Source organism: Anarrhichthys ocellatus, unplaced genomic scaffold (assembly GCF_004355925.1).
Source record: "Anarrhichthys ocellatus isolate YVR2014 unplaced genomic scaffold, GSC_Weel_1.0 scaffold18, whole genome shotgun sequence".
NCBI classification, from domain to species: domain Eukaryota; kingdom Metazoa; phylum Chordata; class Actinopteri; order Perciformes; family Anarhichadidae; genus Anarrhichthys; species Anarrhichthys ocellatus.
Window position 1 is genome coordinate 979,047 of NW_022280048.1, and position 17,781 is coordinate 996,827.

Sequence of the window (17,781 nt, forward strand, 5' to 3'; positions counted from 1 at the left end):
TCTCTCTCTCTCTCTCTCTCTCTCTCTCTCTCTCTCTCTCTCTCTCTTCCAGTCTAAAGCGGATATTTTGGACTATAAGCAGCTTGCAGCTCTGCCCAGGGTCAAAGCCATATATGACATCCAGAGGCCTGACATCATCCCTTATCAGGCCGACCATGCACACACACACCTCTCAGATGACACTCTGGAGCGATACAGCTGCGGACAGGTACACACACACACACACACACACACACACAATCAATCATGGAAGTTACAGTGGGCTATTCTGAGTTACATTTCTTCTGACAAAAAGGCAGATGGAAGGAAATTGACCAATAGTTTTTGTTGTCATAGTCATAACAAATATATTTGTCTCTTCTCATCCAGTCATTGGGCTCCTTATCAACATACTCTCATGTAAGTAGTCCATCCAACTTATTCCAGAGGTTTTCTTTAAAGTAATCTACTTGTAAACAACGTAATTGGAGGCAAATTAATGCAGATTTACAAACGTTACAGTTGATTGTGATGGATCAACTATCTGCAGCAGGGATCAGCACTCATTAAACAGTTTTACACATTTCCGTTTTTGTGTAGATCAGACGAATATGATACAATGTCTTGAACTGCTGGTAGATCAAACAGAGCGAGGCTGTTTCCCTCTGTTTCCAGTCTTTATGCTCAGCTTAGCTCAGCTAGCTACCAGCTGCTCCAGCTTCATATACAGCATACAGACGTGAGGGTGGTATCGCTCATCTAACTGTTGGCAAAAAAAGTGAATGAGCGTATTGTCAATGTCAAACTATCCCTTTAAAGTATGGCTGCTTCAAAATGAAAGGTCTTTGTGTGTGTGTGTGTGTGTGTGTGTGTGTGTGTGTGTGTGTGTGTGTGTGTGAGTGTGTGTGTGTGTGTGTGTGTGTGTGTGTACTGGAAGGGAACTTCAATAATAATGATTTGCTCTCAACATGATTAAAATTGTGTTTTGAAAGGATCCTTGTGTCGGTTCCTATACTGCATTTAGTAAATTAAAGCACATTCTCTAAGATAGCCTCTCTCTCTCTCTCTCTCTCTCTCTCTCTCTCTCTCTCTCTCTCTCTATCCAGGATCTCTTGGATGGTTTGGAGGTGAGAACGAGGCGTTCCTCCAGCTCCGCTTTCACTGATTCCCCTACACACAGTCGCCGCGGAGGCTCCCCACTGCATTATTATCTCCCCGGTAATGTGCCCACTCAAGCAGAGACACACATACAACACACACACACACACACACATGCACACAGAGAATATGAGCTTCCTAACTGGAAAGACTGACTAACTCTCTTTGAGTGGGTGCAATAGGGTGTCGTGTCCCGTCCCACGAAAACACGCACGCTCACATACATGTGATTCTTCAGGTTATCTGTCTTTCTGTCTGTTTGGGGACATGGGCCATTCTGTTGCTCATGCTTTGGTTTCCCTCACTGTGATTGGCTGCGCTGGCTGTAGGCAGTGAGAGTGGCAGGAGTTCACCCTATTACAGTCAGCCTGAGCCCAGGTGTACCACACCCACCACCACCACCTTCCAAGCCCCCAAGCATTTCCATGTGCCAGGTAGGCCCTGATGTGTAACGCTGACCCCTGACCTCTTTACTAACCTGAAATTACCCACATCAGATCGTAACCGACCCACCCTCCAAATATTTATTCATACTGAGAGCCCAGACCTTGACCCACATCCTGTCCCCAGATCAACACTAGCTACTCTCCTGACATACTACCTCATTCCCAGTGAGCCTTGAACCTGACCATGGTAATTATGACATTTTTATCAGCATTATTATAAATGCTGAAGTTAGTTGTTGACAAAAAATGAAAATAAATATATTGGTTGTGGGAAATTGTGGCTGTGGTTTTTTTTCCCTTTTTGCTTTATGTTTTAAAGAGATTCATCAATAATTAAAATATTCGTGATTTTGATTTTCGATGCCTCAGAAATTTCCCACACCGTCTCGGGAAAATGAAATCATCCATGTGTAGAAATCGCAGCAGTTATCTTTATTCCATTGCTCTCCCGCGGGGAGTCCGTCTGATTAATCTTACTAATCTAGAGCTCTTGTATGAGCGCTTTAATGTAACAACTAATATAATAATAATTTAAACACTTCATCAACCCTCCATTTTATCAAGTTACGGCCTCTCTCCTCCCTGAATGTTTCACTCCGTCTTTGTCCCCTTCGCTTTAAAAGGCCTTTACTTTTCACTGCACGCTGTGCATTTGGTTTCCCTCCATCATTTCCTCCTCCTGCCTTTAGTCTATTTCTCACTGCGTGTTCCCTCTCTCCGGGTTTTTCCCAGGCTGTGATTCCTTGCCAGCCCCTGCGACATCACTCCCTTCATGCTTTTGAACACGGAGCAGAATCTATTTGGTCGATGCTTTTATACAAAGTGCCTCACAGCATCACGAGTGCTTACAAATTTAGCATGGACAGCCCGTTGGGAGTCGGACCGCTAACTTTGGCAGATTTAGTGGCCCACTCTGTGCAGAAGTTGGAAATATGTTTTTATGCTTTTTTTTTTTGCTGTAGTTGTTTAATTTTAGCTCCTGACCCCAATAATTTTTTTAATTTACTGTAATGTGTTGTTGTAGCACTTTTCCAGTACTCGAGTGATTGTACAGAATAACCCACAAAACGAGAGCTACAAGACATGCTTCTGTCACTTCTAAGTGTCTCCCTCTCTTCCCCTTTATCTTTTCCTCTGCCTCTCCATCCAGCCCTCTATCCACCCTTCAACTGCTCTCCTCCCTCTTCTTTGTTCCTGTGCCATCTGCTGCTCTTTCCAGTAATAAAGCCTGTGAATCTGTATTAATCAGCCTGGATGCACGGCACTGTCGCCGCCGTAGCAGTTTATCACCCGTGCTGTCAGCTTTACGGTTAAGGAGACTGTAAATGTATACAACTAATTTGGAGGGACGGGTTTGTTAAGGAAATCCAGATTCCTCTCCTTCCACTCTCCCCTTTGCTCTCCACACTCATTCTCTTGTTGCTTCTGTTCTCAGCTTCCGAGGAAACCAACATCTACAGGAAACCCCCCATCTATAAAAGAAAAGGTTAGTCCATTCCTCACAATGTTGTGCTTTTTATAGCTTTTGTTAGGCTGTTGATCAGTTGCTTGTCAATGCCTTCTCAGTATGAAACGAGCTTCTCTTTGTCTGACTTAAGGAATCTGTTAGAGAAAAGATAACATCAAACATCTGGTGCTTCTTATGACATTCAGTTATCCAAAGAGAAGTAGTCAGAGGAAGTGACAGCATTTTGTCTACAAGCCTGCACAGGCTTGATGCAGCCACTGTGTTTTATTATTTCTGCTTTTAAGTTGCATGTTAACCGACCAGCAGATTGAAACCATTTTGATTTGAATTTGGAAGAAAACTGTCCGTTCACAGGATTCAGCTTCTCAAATGTGAGGATTTGCTGCTTTTCTCTGTTTTATACAATTAAAGATGAAATATCTTTGGATTTTATGCTGGTGTTTAAATATACTGAGGTTGTATGTAAAAGCTAATTAGTCAGCATTTATTGAAGAAAGGAGGTCACTTAACTGTTGGTTCAGCTCAAAACAGCCTTTTTGACGGCTTGGATTAGACTGTTGGTTTTCGATACATCTCAGCTGTGTACAAGTTACGATTATTGCTGTGTGCTTCCAGTACTGGAACAATAAGTAAGCTTTAAACTGTTCATTTGAGTTGATTTGTGAGTAACCTTCTTATTTTAATCCATAATGGAATTGCAAGTAGAAACACCTCAAAACATCGTCCAAACTGTGTAGTAAAGAAGCAACCAAGTGGCTTAAACAGAAATTGAAATTGGCGATGACACAAATAGTAGTATTAGTATATTAGTTATAGCCCTAAACACCTTGTACAGTACGATCAACGGGTAACTCCCACTGACTCTTATCACTTCATATCAGCCCCCATACTGACCTTGATAAGGGGAGTGTATCTGTTATGATGTGACCGATCCATATTCAAAGTCAATGTCACAAAATTCAGTGTTTCTGCTGCAACGAACACAGTGGGCCACCTGCTCAGTGTTTAGCACCGTGGGAATCCCTGACCTGATGTTACCTTTAAGTAAAATAATTCCAGAGTTCCAGGCGGGGGGGATTTTTAAAATTTGGTTAAACAAAAGGACTGCATCAGAAATCAATGTCGGAAGAGTTGAGGTATCTTAACGGTAGAGAAAAGGTGAGATTGAGGCGTTCACCACACATCACGTCCCTCATTGTCTGAGGAATAATAACATTACTCTAACCTGACCTAACTAAAAACTAAACTAAACTCCAGCTGAGATGTTGGGCTGTTGTAGCCGCATTAGAGGCGAGATTACATATTCAATTGATGATTCAAAAGGGGAAGTAAAACTGAGAGAAGCAGCGCCAAATGCTCCGAGTGTGTAGGTGATCCATCAGTGCTCAGATGGCAGATCCAACAGACTTACGGTTCCTCAGGATCACCTCTGGATGATTTACGCTGAGCTACAAAGTACTGACAAACCTCTCTCCTCAGTCTGAGCAGGCAATCTGTGATCTGGGCTCTGTGGATGAATTTAAATTTACAGCACGAATCATTTATAGAGCAGTTTTCATATTAAGGCAAAGTTCCATAATCGGGTATACATCCTGTATATTTAGTACCATAATGTATGTCATAGTCAAAGCTCGCTGCAGCTCAAAAACAAACCTTTTAGAGCTACTTGAGGAGGTGTTTGGTTAACAACTGAGAAAGAAAGCAAATGTAGCGCACAAACCAGATGGTTACAACGGTTTTAAGTTCTTCGTTTGGTTCCTTTTAATGCTTCTGTCATATCTGTTTTAAATGTAAGAATATTAACAGGATTGGGGTGTAGGAGTCTGCCTCGGCCCGAGACATGTATGCATGTTATCTGCCGATGAAACATTGATGAATGCATTCGTCTATGTTAAATAAAGATTACACTTTTTTTAAATGACCTCAGAAAAAAGGGGACGGATTGCTTCGTTGTTTTTTTTGTGTCCAGTGAAAGTTCGGGCTGTCCAAAGAATAAAAGTCACATTCATGCACTCACAGCATCAATTGGAATATGGCCTTTGTTGTATGTCACCCACTTGCTCTTTTCACTGTCTAACAAAAGCCACAAAACCCCTTCAACAATTTTCTCCAAGATATTGCGTCCTTTCATCCTCACAAGGAAATCGTCACCCTTGACAACTTTGCTTGCTTACTGGAAGTTGTGCATCATATCCCATCGCATCTTCTCTGACCTCCTTTCCGTTCTCTGTTCCCTTTGCTTTTGATGCCTCCTCCTCCTCCTCCCTTCCTCCCCCCTGCTGAGCCCTCCCCTCTCTGTAAGTAAATGCGCTACTTTGGCCGTCTTGCTTCTCCCGCGCGCACACGCAAAAAGACACAAAAACCTCAGTGAATCATTTCAGAGGCCAACAACAAACAAACAAGCAAAACAGGTTTCAGCATTCATGCCCCATGGTTGACTTTTCCCTTCTCAGTGCCGTTTTGTTATTTCAAGTGCATGTGTTTCAGACTAGAACAGCTTAAATGTTAAAAAAGATTTTGTGATCATAAATTGCGTTGAGGAATTCTGTGATTCATCTCTCTCTCTTCCTCTTATCGTCTCTCCCTCAGACTTGTCTGCCTCTCCAACAGCCAATAAGAGTAAGACCAATGAGAACCTCCTCAATTCCAGTGGCCTTTCCACCCCCAACTGTAACGGCATTTATCACCCAGACTCCAACTATTACCCATATACTGGCTCTCCAAAAGGTACGGCTCCCTCTCGTTCTGAAACACACACACTTCTGCACAAACACCTGCTTAGAAACCTGTATTTACTCTTCCCACCTCTCTCTCTCTAGTCTCCAGGGTGAGGAGGTTTTCATCCGGAGGGGAGGAGGATGGATGGAATCACAATATAAACAAGGTAAGAAAGGAAGATTCTCCCTTTTTTATATTTTAAGTGTGTGTTAATATTTAATGAGCTAGTTAATTAAATGCTTCTTTCCAACCTCGCCAGCTGGAACATGATACAGAAAGATGCTCCTCTCTCCTTCTATCATTTCATATTCATCCCTCTATCTGTCCAAACAGCAACCATCACCTTTCTTTGTCTCATTCTGCTTTATTCCACCACCATCTATGGACCCATGCATCCATCCCACTCAACTAAGCCTTATTGCTCCATCTATCTGTCCATTTCCCCACCTTCTCTTCTGGTTCCTTTATTTAACCCATCATTCTATTCCTCCCCTCTACTCTCCCTTCCCTCCCCACAGGGAATTGGCAGGATGATCCTGAAGGAGGAGATGAAAGCGCGGTCAGCTTGTCACGACAATGACCAGTGGGGGAGCAGACGCAGTTCCCGCTGTAGCAGCAGGGAGGCGCTGAACAATCTGGGATACGGCTCCCTCAATGGCTGTAAGTCTGTGGTTGTGAGTCTCTGCCGTTTTTTGTCATTTTCCTCGTGGAGGAGCTACAGGAAAAGTCAAGCGAGCACCAAATGTCAGTCGGGTGTGTCCTCCGGGAATCATGAATGTCTTTACAACATTCATGCAACAACAAAAATATAGATGTTGAGAAATTTCAGTTTGGACCAAAGTGGTGGGTCGACAGACGGACGTTGCCTTCCATAAAGCGATGCTGCTGGTATGGCTAAAAACTGTTCTAAAGAACGATGGTGGGCTCGGCTATGAAAAGCGGTTGTCAATAACGTAATGTATACATCTGTAAAGCACTGACTTTCGAGACTGTGCTTTAGGTTCACGGCTGAAATTAGGATCAGGTTTCAGTTAATGGTGATGATTTGGCTGCTGTGATGAAGGTTAGAGGTTAGGAAATGAATACAGTCACCTTTACAGGAGGATGAATGTGTGTCTTATTGTGATGCTGAGCGAGCTGTAGTCGTGGGAGTTTCCCTCTGTAATAACTCTCCCATTCCTCATTGCATTGAGCGCGAGTGAGGGCGAGACAAAGATGGAGAGACTCAGAGAAAGAAAGACAGAGAGTGTTTAGGTGGAGGTCAAATGGGAATAAAAGAGAGGGTGTTATAACAGGAGAGCCTGAGAGAGAGTGAACGAGATAGAGAGTGAATTCAATTCAAAAGAGAGAGGGAGTGAGGAGCTAAAGCAATTTGGAGCTGCTTCAGAGAAGATGTATGACATGAAGCCAAAGGGGTGAATCGGGGTCAGAGAGCGGTGGAGAGAGAGGGAAATTAGCTATGTGCACAGGGAGGTCCGACAGAGAGAGGTGTTGATAACATGGGTGTTCATTGCTGTGTAATCACTTTGGCTTTTTAATAGTCTGCTGTTATTATACTGATTAGAAAAATACTGAGAGGTGTGTGCTCATCTATTCTTCATAGGAGGCTAATTCCAAAATGGGATGTCCACCGTTTAATAGATGTCCCTCAAACTCCTACTAAATAATTGACTGACTAACGGATGTTGCTTCATTCCAGGGATGGCAATGGCAATGGCAGTCAGTCGGCCCACCTCTTCTGACTGAAATGTCTCAACACTTTCGTGGTCCCCAGAGGATGAATCCTACTGACTTTTGTGATCCCCTGACACTTCCTCTACTGCAAACAACACGTTCATATACAGTATGTGGTTTGAACTGATATACAGTATCTCAAAAACTGTTGGGTGGATCGCCATGGAATTTGGTAGACACATGGTTTATGACTAAATACCTACTTTTTAAATAACTGTACTTTGTTTCAGTGCTAATTAGCGGATGTTAGCATGCTAACACGCTAAACTAGATAGTGGACACGGTAAACATTATACCTGCCAAACATTGGCATTTTAGCATTGTCATTGTGAGCAGGTTAGCATGCTAAAGTCAGAATTGACTTCAAAGCACCACTGTGTCTAAGTACCGCCTCTCAATTACGATAATAACAAAATATTGTTATGTTTCGTATTGTAGCACCTAGCTTGAGAAGAAATAATCTCAAGCTGCAGCACAGTCCATTAAAATGACGACGTTCAGTGGGTGGATGCAATAAACAAATGCATTTTTAACATGAATGACCCGATGCTGCATGGCTGTGCCCATGCTGCTTCATATTTTATAAGATGTGTAGGTCGTGATGGTGATTTGCCTGCATGTTGATGCGGTCAGGGGCATATCTTCACACAGCTGATGTTTTATAGATGTCCCACAACAGCTGGCCTTCTTTATTTCCCCTCCACTGAAAACTAACGCTCTCGTTTCAGTTTACTGTTTGTCCTCGTACTTTTACTATTTGACAGGTTTATGAGCTCCACTTAACGCGGTCTCACACACTGCGCTTGTTTACATAACCACACAGACACTATCCATGTGCACACACAAATACAGTAAGTATAGGTCATCTAAGCTTCCACTTTTCTTCAGGGGCAGTTACAGTGGTCAGGAAACACCAGCTGATTGCTCATTTGACACACATCATGTAAGCAACTTCACTTCCTTGAGATTAATACTACAGAGTTTTTGGGCTCAAGACACAAGGCTTCACTTACAAGAGATTTTGTATTTCTAAGGCGTATCGTGATGAAACTAATATACTGTCCTGTGTGTTTTCTCCCTCCGCTGTCACTCTGTCCTCAGCTCCCAGGTCTGTTCACAGTGCAGACAGCGGTGAGTGGTTCATCAGGACCCACCCCTCACACTCTTTTATTGCTGTTGCATGGATTTTAACCCAATAACATCCCAACTTGGCCTCCAAATTGCATTATTGTGCATGCACACTGTCATATAAGGCCACTGTTGTGCCATTAGACGAGAATAACTGATAAATGTGTCAATTCAAATTGCTCCAAACCCCATAAAAGCGATGATTTAAATGGCAGCAGAGATTATAGGCCACCACTTGTGCTATAAATGATGAATGATCAATTGATGAATGAGATGCTTAGGCTATTAGTTTTCACACCATTTGGCATCAGGGCACATGGCTGATGAAACAACCATATTTCCGAGACACACCCAATGACTAATCTATGAGACCTTTTTCTCAGTTGAGAAAGAGAGAGTTGGAGATGATAAAACCCATTATATTAGTCATGCTGTACAGTAGCTCTGCACCAGCCGGCATTCAACTGTATCGCGGTGTTTCGTCCTGGCTCTTTGACATCGCTGTGTAATTTAATTCCCTTCAACAAGAGAGTGAACAAGAGAGAGAGAAAGAGAAGAGCAAGAAAGCAAAAGAGAGGGAGGGTGGGGAAAAGAAGAGCAAAAACCTGGCACATAGTGAAGATAAGGCAAGTGAAAGTAGAAATGAAAGACTGAAGAATAACTTGAGGGGGATCAGTGTGACTCCACTGCCCTCTGCTGCACAACACATATAAGAGCGGGCCAATGGATGCTTGGATGCTGGTGGTTACCAATGGTCACGAGAGAGGCGTGGCCATGCTGGAGGAACGACAACAGAAATATGGATTTCATTTTGATGTGATGGTGTTCATATTAAAATGTAAAATTATGACGGGAAGCAGCAATACACATACGCTTGTGAATGTGCAGGTAGATGCAGTTTTTATTTGTATTTTATGAAGTTGTATTTAACCAGAGGATGAAACAGTACATCAAAATGACTGAAATATCAATCTGTGTGTGATCAGAATCACGTTTCTTTATCGGGAGTCAGTCAGGTGGGTGTTTAAGAGGCAGTGGGAGCCTTGAGGTTTACAAAGCAGTGACAGTATTATTTTTTTCAATTCTTGTACCAAATGGGATAAACCGTTTCCCCAGTGTGATATTCACAGAAATTGCATGACAAAGATGTTAGAAACCCTTTTCTAATCCTTCAGCAACTGTCAGTATAAAGAGATACTGCACGCCAAATCGAGTGCGTTTGTATCATTTTGCATATTTCCCTTGTTTGTTTGTGGTTATGTGTTTGTGTTTGTTCCTGCAGACTCATACATTGCCAAATCATCCTCGTTGCCAGGCTACCGCAGGAATGGACTAAACAGGGTAAGCAATCATGCTAACTCATTGTGTGTGTGTGTGTGTGTGTGTGATAGAGAGAGCAAGACAGGTATGGCCACTCACTAAACTGTAAGCTTTAGTCCTTCATGAGACAGTAACTAACAACTTGATATTGTTATTATAACATTAGTCGGTGTGATAAATTCACTGATGGGGCTTTTTACACACTATTTTATGACTTCTCTCTACTTTGCTTGATCTTCCATTATAAGGATGAAATGCATCTTCTCGCTCCATGTTTGCTAAACTGTTCTTGTGTCCTGGCAGCCTGGGAGCGCTGGTGCAGATTATTACCAGTATGACAGCAGTAATGCAGTTAACTGGCAGATCAGAGGTAAGACTATTGTACAGCTTAAATCTGCTTATTCTCTCCTTATTTACCTCCCGCCCCGATGCATGTTATTCAGAGTGTATACAATGATGGAAAGAGGTGACAATGAACATCACAGTTAACATGAATGATAACGGATTTTCTCTTCTGCTTTTCTTTCAGAATACAAGGTAAGACCTAGCAAACTGTTACTGAGTGAAAGGTCTGGATCAATGGATAATAGATAAGGGTGATGTGTTGTCTGTTCAAAGTCCATATTCAATTCATCTCACCCAGTAACACCAACTTGACTTTGCGAAATTTAGTGAAAGGATTTTTGTTGCATTTTTGTTGCAACTATTTCTCCCTTAAGAGTGACGGGTTGAGAGGAATGCTGAACTCCTTGTTAAAGTCAACCAACTCAATAAGGGTTCAACTTTCTTTCTTAAACAACTAGAGAATAGATTGAAACATTCAAAGAGAGACCGAATTTTTAACTTTGTCGAACATCATTCGGTGCATTTCTCGTCATTTGTGTGACTGATTGGAAAGAGTTACGAGCAAAATCTCAAATCCACCCTCTTTTTGAAACCATACAACCTCATTCAACCTTTAGGTGGAAACGCTGAAAAAAATAAACAATGATTTTCCCAAGAGAAGAAAATAAAAAAAACAACAATTTGAGCACAAACAACGATTTCTCTTAATCTCTTCCTCAGTGGAAAACTTATATCTGCATGAATAATAAACTAAACAGAGAGACTCAATCAATTTGTCTAATTCATTTTAGCATCCATCATTGTTGTTAGTGCTGGCGGTAGCCACTAGAGGGTTGGTGACAAAGATAAATACAAAATCAGTCGACCGAAACACCTTGATAGCAGAATGGTGACTGAGCAAGGCCAAAAATGTCACAAAAAATATTACGTATTACCTATTAAGTATTTTTTTAGTGGTGCATTTGATTTATGTTGTAAAAGTAAACAATTTAGAACTACATCATTAGTGAAAGTCCCTTGACGGATCTGAATGCATTTACTGTGTAGTTTGTCTGCGTTTTAGTGCAAGAAGTTACATGTTTTCCTGTGTGTTAGATCTACCCATATGAAGCCATAATAGTGTCAGTCAGAGGGCAGCAGCGTCTACCGAGTGATGTGGACCGAGCAAGACTGGAGGTGAACTCTTTTACAGAATCTACCTCAATAGCTGTCTTATACAAACAGACAAGAGTATAATGCAAACACAGACTGACCGACATTACTATTGAGCCATGACAAAGAATGTTTGATACATTTCTGACATTACTTTCACTTGAAGCTATTTGAAGCAAGTTTATACGCTCAAGGGATTATCATTGACTCTCCCTCTTTACATTTCTCTGTCTCCTCCCAGCGTCACCTCTCACCAGAGGAGTTCCACAGAGTCTTCGGCATGCCCATGTCGGCCTTTGATCATCTTGCTCAGTGGAAGAAGAACGAACTGAAGAAACAGGTCCGACTCTTTTGACAAAACAAAGCCACCAGAACCGTCTCACCCAATGCAGGTCCAACGGTGTGCTCTGAAAAACAAGCCACCAGAGAGGTCTGTTGACCCCAAGTTGACTGTCACAGGGGAAGAGGAAGTGGCTGAAATAAAAGTCTCTCCTCCTCTGAGGGGGCAGGAGCAGAACTGTTCTGATACCAACTCGCCAAAATGGTAATGATACTGCAGTGAGAGGAAGGTGAACCAGATCATTAAGACTTTGAGGGACAGCAGATGAGCCTCACTGGAGCTGCAACAAAGTTTAAGAGTGGGAGGAGTTGTTCTGCTTCTCACTCTCTTACCAGCAGATGGCAGTGTGTTAAGAGAAACACCAGGGTGGAGGTCTGATACATGACCAGGGGGACTGTAAGCTGAAGTACTTCCTACCACACTGAGGGTCTGCCACGCTGAAAATAAGGGAGACAGTTTGGGAAGAGAATAGGCTGCCTAGAAGACAGTCTGACATATTGTTTGAAGCAAAAGGGATCCAGTTTTATTCACACAGACACTATGATCATAAGCTCATAAGCTGACGAGAATGGTGTGAGTCTCACTAACATTAGAGTTATTGAACACACAATGTTTTTTTATATATATAATGTGCATATACTGAAACCCAAAGGTCTCCTTTTTTAATACTGGCATGTGTTTGTTTTGATGTCTGAAGCCATATCAGAGCTTAGAGTTCTTCTCTATGACATGAGCAAACTGTACAGTTCACTGATTGTAGGGTTTATTGTGAATTAACTATGTCATAGGAATCAGGTTTTAGTACTACACACGTTAAAATAAGACATCTTTGTTTCGCTTTTTTTACTTAAAGGAATCATCGTTTTTGTCAATTTATCCTTGCAGCTGCGCAGAATTTTTCACAGACGAATATCCAGACCCTCTGAATAAAGAAAAAACTAAAATGCTCAAGTGAAGGGAGGAAAGGAAAGAGGTGAAGGAAAGAAAGGTTGAGAACAGGAGGAAGTAACAACGAAAGGAATGTGTGAAGAGATAAACAAAGAAAGATGCAAAGAGAAAATACGTTATGACAAACTTAGTTTAATAAAGAGTTGGTTTCACAAAAGTAAAGTGGAAAGAAAGGATTTGTATTGCTTAAAATGTGTGTGTGTGTGTGTGTGTGTGTCTATAGGTCTTCAACAATACAATATAGCACATAAATAAATGTGTTTGGTACTAACTTATTTTTATTTATTTATTGAAGTATTATTTATAATTTGCAAACCTGTATCTGTAACTACAACTTCTGAATAAATGAGTCAAGCATCATTATTTTGTCATTTATTGCCTTTTTGAAAGGATTCAAGTGGTTCTTCTAAGAATATCAAAAATTGTAATATTTCTTTCTCAATTCTGGTGAACTATAAGACTTATAAATACTCTTGTAAAGTGCCTCACATTCTAACGCTGGCAGTCATACAATAAAAACACTAATGAACAACATATTGTGGATTGCATGTCCTCAAATATGACTAGCGTTGCTTCAACATGAGACTTTTTAATTAAGAGTCATGTTTTTGAAATGTGTGGTAAACCTAAATAGACTGCAGGGTAAACCCAATGTTTAGTAGCGGTGCTCGGACTAGCACTAGGACCCTGTGGATCCAGGGGAGCTGTGGATGATGAACCAGCGGCTACCGAGTCGAACTGTAAACTACAGCGGCCACTCTGACTCACTTTGGCCGCACGGAGGCTGACGGAGCTCCGCTGTGAGGCGAACACGTCTCACATGTTACCAACCTTAACTTTTGAATGAAACTACGAATGGACTATTACCGGAAATAAGCACACCCTGAGTTTCTCAACGACATGGACTCCAAACGCGAAAGTGGTGAGTAACAGTCTCTCTTTTAATATCACACGTAAGAATCACAGTATCTTTGTGAAGAAGCCTAACTACATAAATGTAGCTAAAGCCACACATGTACATTGAAGCACACGTCTTACGAGATAAACGGTCACAAACGCGCGACACAATTCAAAACATGGTAAATACACTAAAATAACAATTAGCCTAACATACTTGTGACTTAAACTCATCACAACAAAATGCTATAAGCCTAAAACATTATAAACAACTGAGGTTTAATGTTTTTTATTTTATTTTAGTTCAGCTCAAGTCAGTTTATCTAAGTCAGGGGTGTCCAAACTTTTTTCAAGAGGGCCAGATTTGATAATGTGAAAATGGCCAACAGTCCCTGCTGACATTATTTTAAACAATACAAGTAGCCTATACATGCATTGTTATTTAATCATTCTATTTTCAATGACAGCGAATAGCAATGTAACCAAATGTAAGCATTCATGTGTGACCGGACTTTGGGCATGCCTGGCCTAAACCTTAGTTGTTTCCTGTGAAGATGGAAGTTTATTTTGAAAAGACAGTATGCATGTAACAAGCGAAAACAGACTCATGTTGCTGGACTTTTGCAGGAAAAGTAATATAAGTAATTTCGTAAGATATCAATAAAACGGGGATGAATTTATATCATTGTATAAAGAGAGTGACATGAGAAGATTAATCTCATGTCTGTAAGTTAAATCAACTATAATCACTATTTTAAAGTGATTAGTGACTCGTCTAAAACATTTAAAAAAAGGAATAACTTCAATAGAATCATTCTATACACTGTAGCTTCTTTACATTCTAATAGAATGTAAAGAAGTTACATTCTGATGCAATGTAACTTATTTACATTCTAATAGAATGTAAAGAAGTTACATTCTGATGCAATGTAACTTATTTACATTCTATTAGAATGTAAAGAAGTTACATTCTGATGCAATGTAACTTATTTACATTCTATTAGAATGTAAAGAAGCTACATTCTGATGCAATGTAACTTATTTACATTCTATTAGAATGTAAAGAAGCTACATTCTGATACAATGTAACTTATTTACATTCTATTAGAATGTAAAGAAGCTACATTCTTTTCTTTTCTTCCCACAAGAACGTAATTTTGTCAGGTTGATAAAAAAATGTCACTTTACTTCCTGACATTATTGTTACTTATTTTAAGTGAATCGCCTCGCGCCCGGGCTCCCGTTTGGAATAACGGGCGAGTGACATATCACCTACACGCCGGTTGGTGCGCTGTGTGTGTGTGTGTGTGTGTGCGTGTGTGTGTGTGGATGGAGGACTCAGGTAGTGTGACGCAATCTGATACCAACAGAGAAGTGCCTCGTTGGAAGCAGCGCTGCTGGAGGTGAAGCTGCAGCAGCTCAATGGCCGCTCTGTTTCTAAACCTCTTCAGGCGACAGACAGGAAGCTGCATTATGGTCACACCAGGTGACGACGCAGTGGCCTTAATTAAAAATCTGGCAAAAGAGGATCACAAGTGATTATCTGGAGGGAAAACAATGAACATTATGCACAAAAATCAGGAAGAGGAAAAGTATTCATGCATGCTTTTACCCCATAGGCCCAATATTTTGGCAAGGAGGGAATTTACACAAAAATAGAATAATAAATTGAGCTAAAATAGTTTTACAAACGAAATGTAGTCTAACATACTGATAATGTTCAAAGCTCTTACACATCTTTGTAATTGTGACGATCATGCGGTGATGGTGATGATAATCATATGAATTATAATATTTTTTTCTAAGTGCCACCGTGGGTTCAGCATCTACTCACCATCAATGGCACCTTGGTCACATCAGACATTTTGACTTACTAGCAAGAGAAGCACATGTGTTGCTAATAACACTAACGATGGCTGTATTTCAGTGAGTCGTTACAGTGAGCCAGCGTGTACAGTGACCTCCAATACCAGAGCCCTGAGGCCACCATTAATCAACCAGCGTTCAATGTACTGTTCTCACCTGCACCCTTTTCCTTCAACTGAAACACGAGCTTTGTGGTCGCTTTGAGCAGCTGTGCACTCTAGAAGAGAAAATACTCTCACTGTGCAGAAAAACAGGAATGATTGATAATGGGGCTCTGAGCCAGTATTGCAACTGCTGCCACAAATGGGAGAAGATTAAGTTGTAAAATGGCTTTGGACGATGCATCCTTAGTACTACGGGAGTAAAAATCTCTGTTTAATGACTGACAAGCCTTGACCTCGACCACGGTTCCTTTACATTTACTTTTCCCTATTTCCTTCTCACCCAGTGACCCTCCACCCCTCTATTTCCACTCCCTTTCATTTGAAGTCAGTGTGAGCTGTACTGCAAATCGACTACATTTAAATTTTCTGCGACAGAGATATCCAAAAGCAGCAGGTCTGTCCATGTTGGTGTTGTGTAGGTGGAAACTTAGCTGATGCGGTGATTATGCTCTTCTACCAAACAGGAAAAAGACCATCATGTGTTGTCCAGCTGACAATTATATTTTCACCACTACCATCTCACTCCCAGGAAGTACTGTCACAAAAAACAACCATTGAATAATAGTGTGCGTGCGTGCGTGCGTGCGTGTGCAGGCATGCATATTTGTCTTTTCCTCTAACTCTTGACAATCGCCATCGCATGACATGGAGCCGCTTGATTTAATGCTAATATCGAAAACATCATTGCAAGTTTAAAAGAGAAGTTTTGACATTTTGGGAAATAAGCTCTAGATGAAAAGATTGCTACCATTCTGTAAGCTAAACATGAAGGTACCAGCCAGCCAGTTAGCTTAGCTTAGCACAGCCGCTTGAAACAGGGATAAACAGCTAGCCGTGCTTACTTTTTCTTTCAATTGGTGGAATGTATGCATCAAAATCTTCTTTGTTGAGCTAATAGGCCACGGCATGTTGTTTTCCCATAGGGACTGTCTGGATGGCTCCTAACCTGGGGAGACCACCGCACAACAGTCTGGCTTTTAAATTAGACTCATGCTGTGCCACAGTGGCATGCTCCTCTGTTCCCTGTGTGTCCTCACCATTTACTATCTGAGCAAAGTGATAAGATACTGAAAGAATGTGAAAAAGAGACAATTCCAGCACTATTTCCCCACCAGCTGTTTCTTTTTAAAGATCTTGCCAGTTTGGTTTCTGAGGGGGGGGGGGGTTTAAAGTGTCAGACTGAACGCTAACCAGTGCAGTGACACAATCTACTGTTGTCACGAGAATATGAATTACAGGATGCTGAATCTCTGAAGTAGACTTTTGTCTGAGAGGGAGTTTGGCGGGAGACGCCAAAACTTGAACTCTGACCTCCGTATGAAGAGGATGGGTGTCTGGAGAAGGGATGGATGAAAGGCAGACGAGAGAAAGGAGTTAAAATTAGAGGATGAGAGAGAGGGAGGGAGGGAGAGAAAGAAAGGAGTGGAAGGGAGAATGTGGGATCTGGAGGGACCTCAGCCTCTATAGGAGAGGGGGGAGGCTGCTGTAGCGCAAAACAGCAGCTTCATACACGTTGGATGTGTCACGTAAGTAAAACATAAATGTTCCTGTTAAAGATACTATGTGTCAGGCAAAATGATCATCAATGAATCATCAACATAAATTCAGTGCTGTCATCGGTTTTCTTCCGTGTCCTGAAGGGAAAGGAAACAAAAGGAAGGGATTGTTCGGATGGGAGAGGCAAGTCAGGGAGGAGGTTAGCCTTGGATTGTTGTGATTAATGGGTTGGATTTGTAAAGGATGGGAGGCAAAGCTTCAGGTTAGGAGGAGAAAAGTATCTTTTTTTTCTGTCATCCTGCTCCTCGTGAGCATTATGTGGTGAGATAAAGAGCAGCAGCAGTAAACAGTAGTAGTTGTTTTGTTCTGCGCTGCAACCAAACACGCTAAATCAGTTCAAATGAGAGTCGCATGGCCCAGGTCTCATGACTGACTGAAACACACAAACAGAACTTCCAAAGTCTTGGGGCTGTATCTTTGCTCTGTGTAAGACTATATCCCTGTGTAGAGGAGACAAATTAATAGTGCTCCCGGTACGTTAAGTGAATGTCCCTTTGGAAATTCGAAGAGGAAATGTGTGTGTGTGTGTGTGTGTGTGTGTGTGTGTGTGTGTGTGTGTGT

At 41.5% G+C, this 17,781-nt stretch overlaps 2 protein-coding genes across 4 annotated transcripts in view; both read left to right on the plus strand.

Annotated features, from left to right (window-relative positions):
• Nucleotides 1–12,983, plus strand: part of LOC116388819 (actin-binding LIM protein 3-like) — a 36,083-nt gene extending 23,100 nt beyond the window's left edge. For 2 of the 3 annotated variants that reach the window (XM_031857034.1, XM_031857032.1), the window contains 13 exons: nt 53–208; nt 370–399; nt 1,086–1,197; nt 3,019–3,069; nt 5,641–5,778; nt 5,871–5,935; nt 6,288–6,429; nt 8,605–8,634; nt 9,914–9,972; nt 10,255–10,321; nt 10,481–10,488; nt 11,392–11,472; nt 11,690–12,983. In XM_031857034.1, the coding sequence (XP_031712894.1) occupies nt 53–208; nt 370–399; nt 1,086–1,197; nt 3,019–3,069; nt 5,641–5,778; nt 5,871–5,935; nt 6,288–6,429; nt 8,605–8,634; nt 9,914–9,972; nt 10,255–10,321; nt 10,481–10,488; nt 11,392–11,472; nt 11,690–11,803 (1,053 nt within the window). In that variant the 3' untranslated portion in view covers nt 11,804–12,983. The remainder of the gene's footprint in view (nt 1–52; nt 209–369; nt 400–1,085; nt 1,198–3,018; nt 3,070–5,640; nt 5,779–5,870; nt 5,936–6,287; nt 6,430–8,604; nt 8,635–9,913; nt 9,973–10,254; nt 10,322–10,480; nt 10,489–11,391; nt 11,473–11,689) is intronic. The other variant, XM_031857035.1, reaches the window with a different exon arrangement.
• A 484-nt stretch (nt 12,984–13,467) lies between these two features.
• Nucleotides 13,468–17,781, plus strand: part of LOC116388999 (actin filament-associated protein 1-like 1) — a 15,260-nt gene continuing 10,946 nt past the window's right edge. The window contains exon 1 of the mRNA XM_031857381.1: nt 13,468–13,658. Within this exon, the coding sequence (XP_031713241.1) occupies nt 13,637–13,658 (22 nt within the window). The 5' untranslated portion in view covers nt 13,468–13,636. The remainder of the gene's footprint in view (nt 13,659–17,781) is intronic.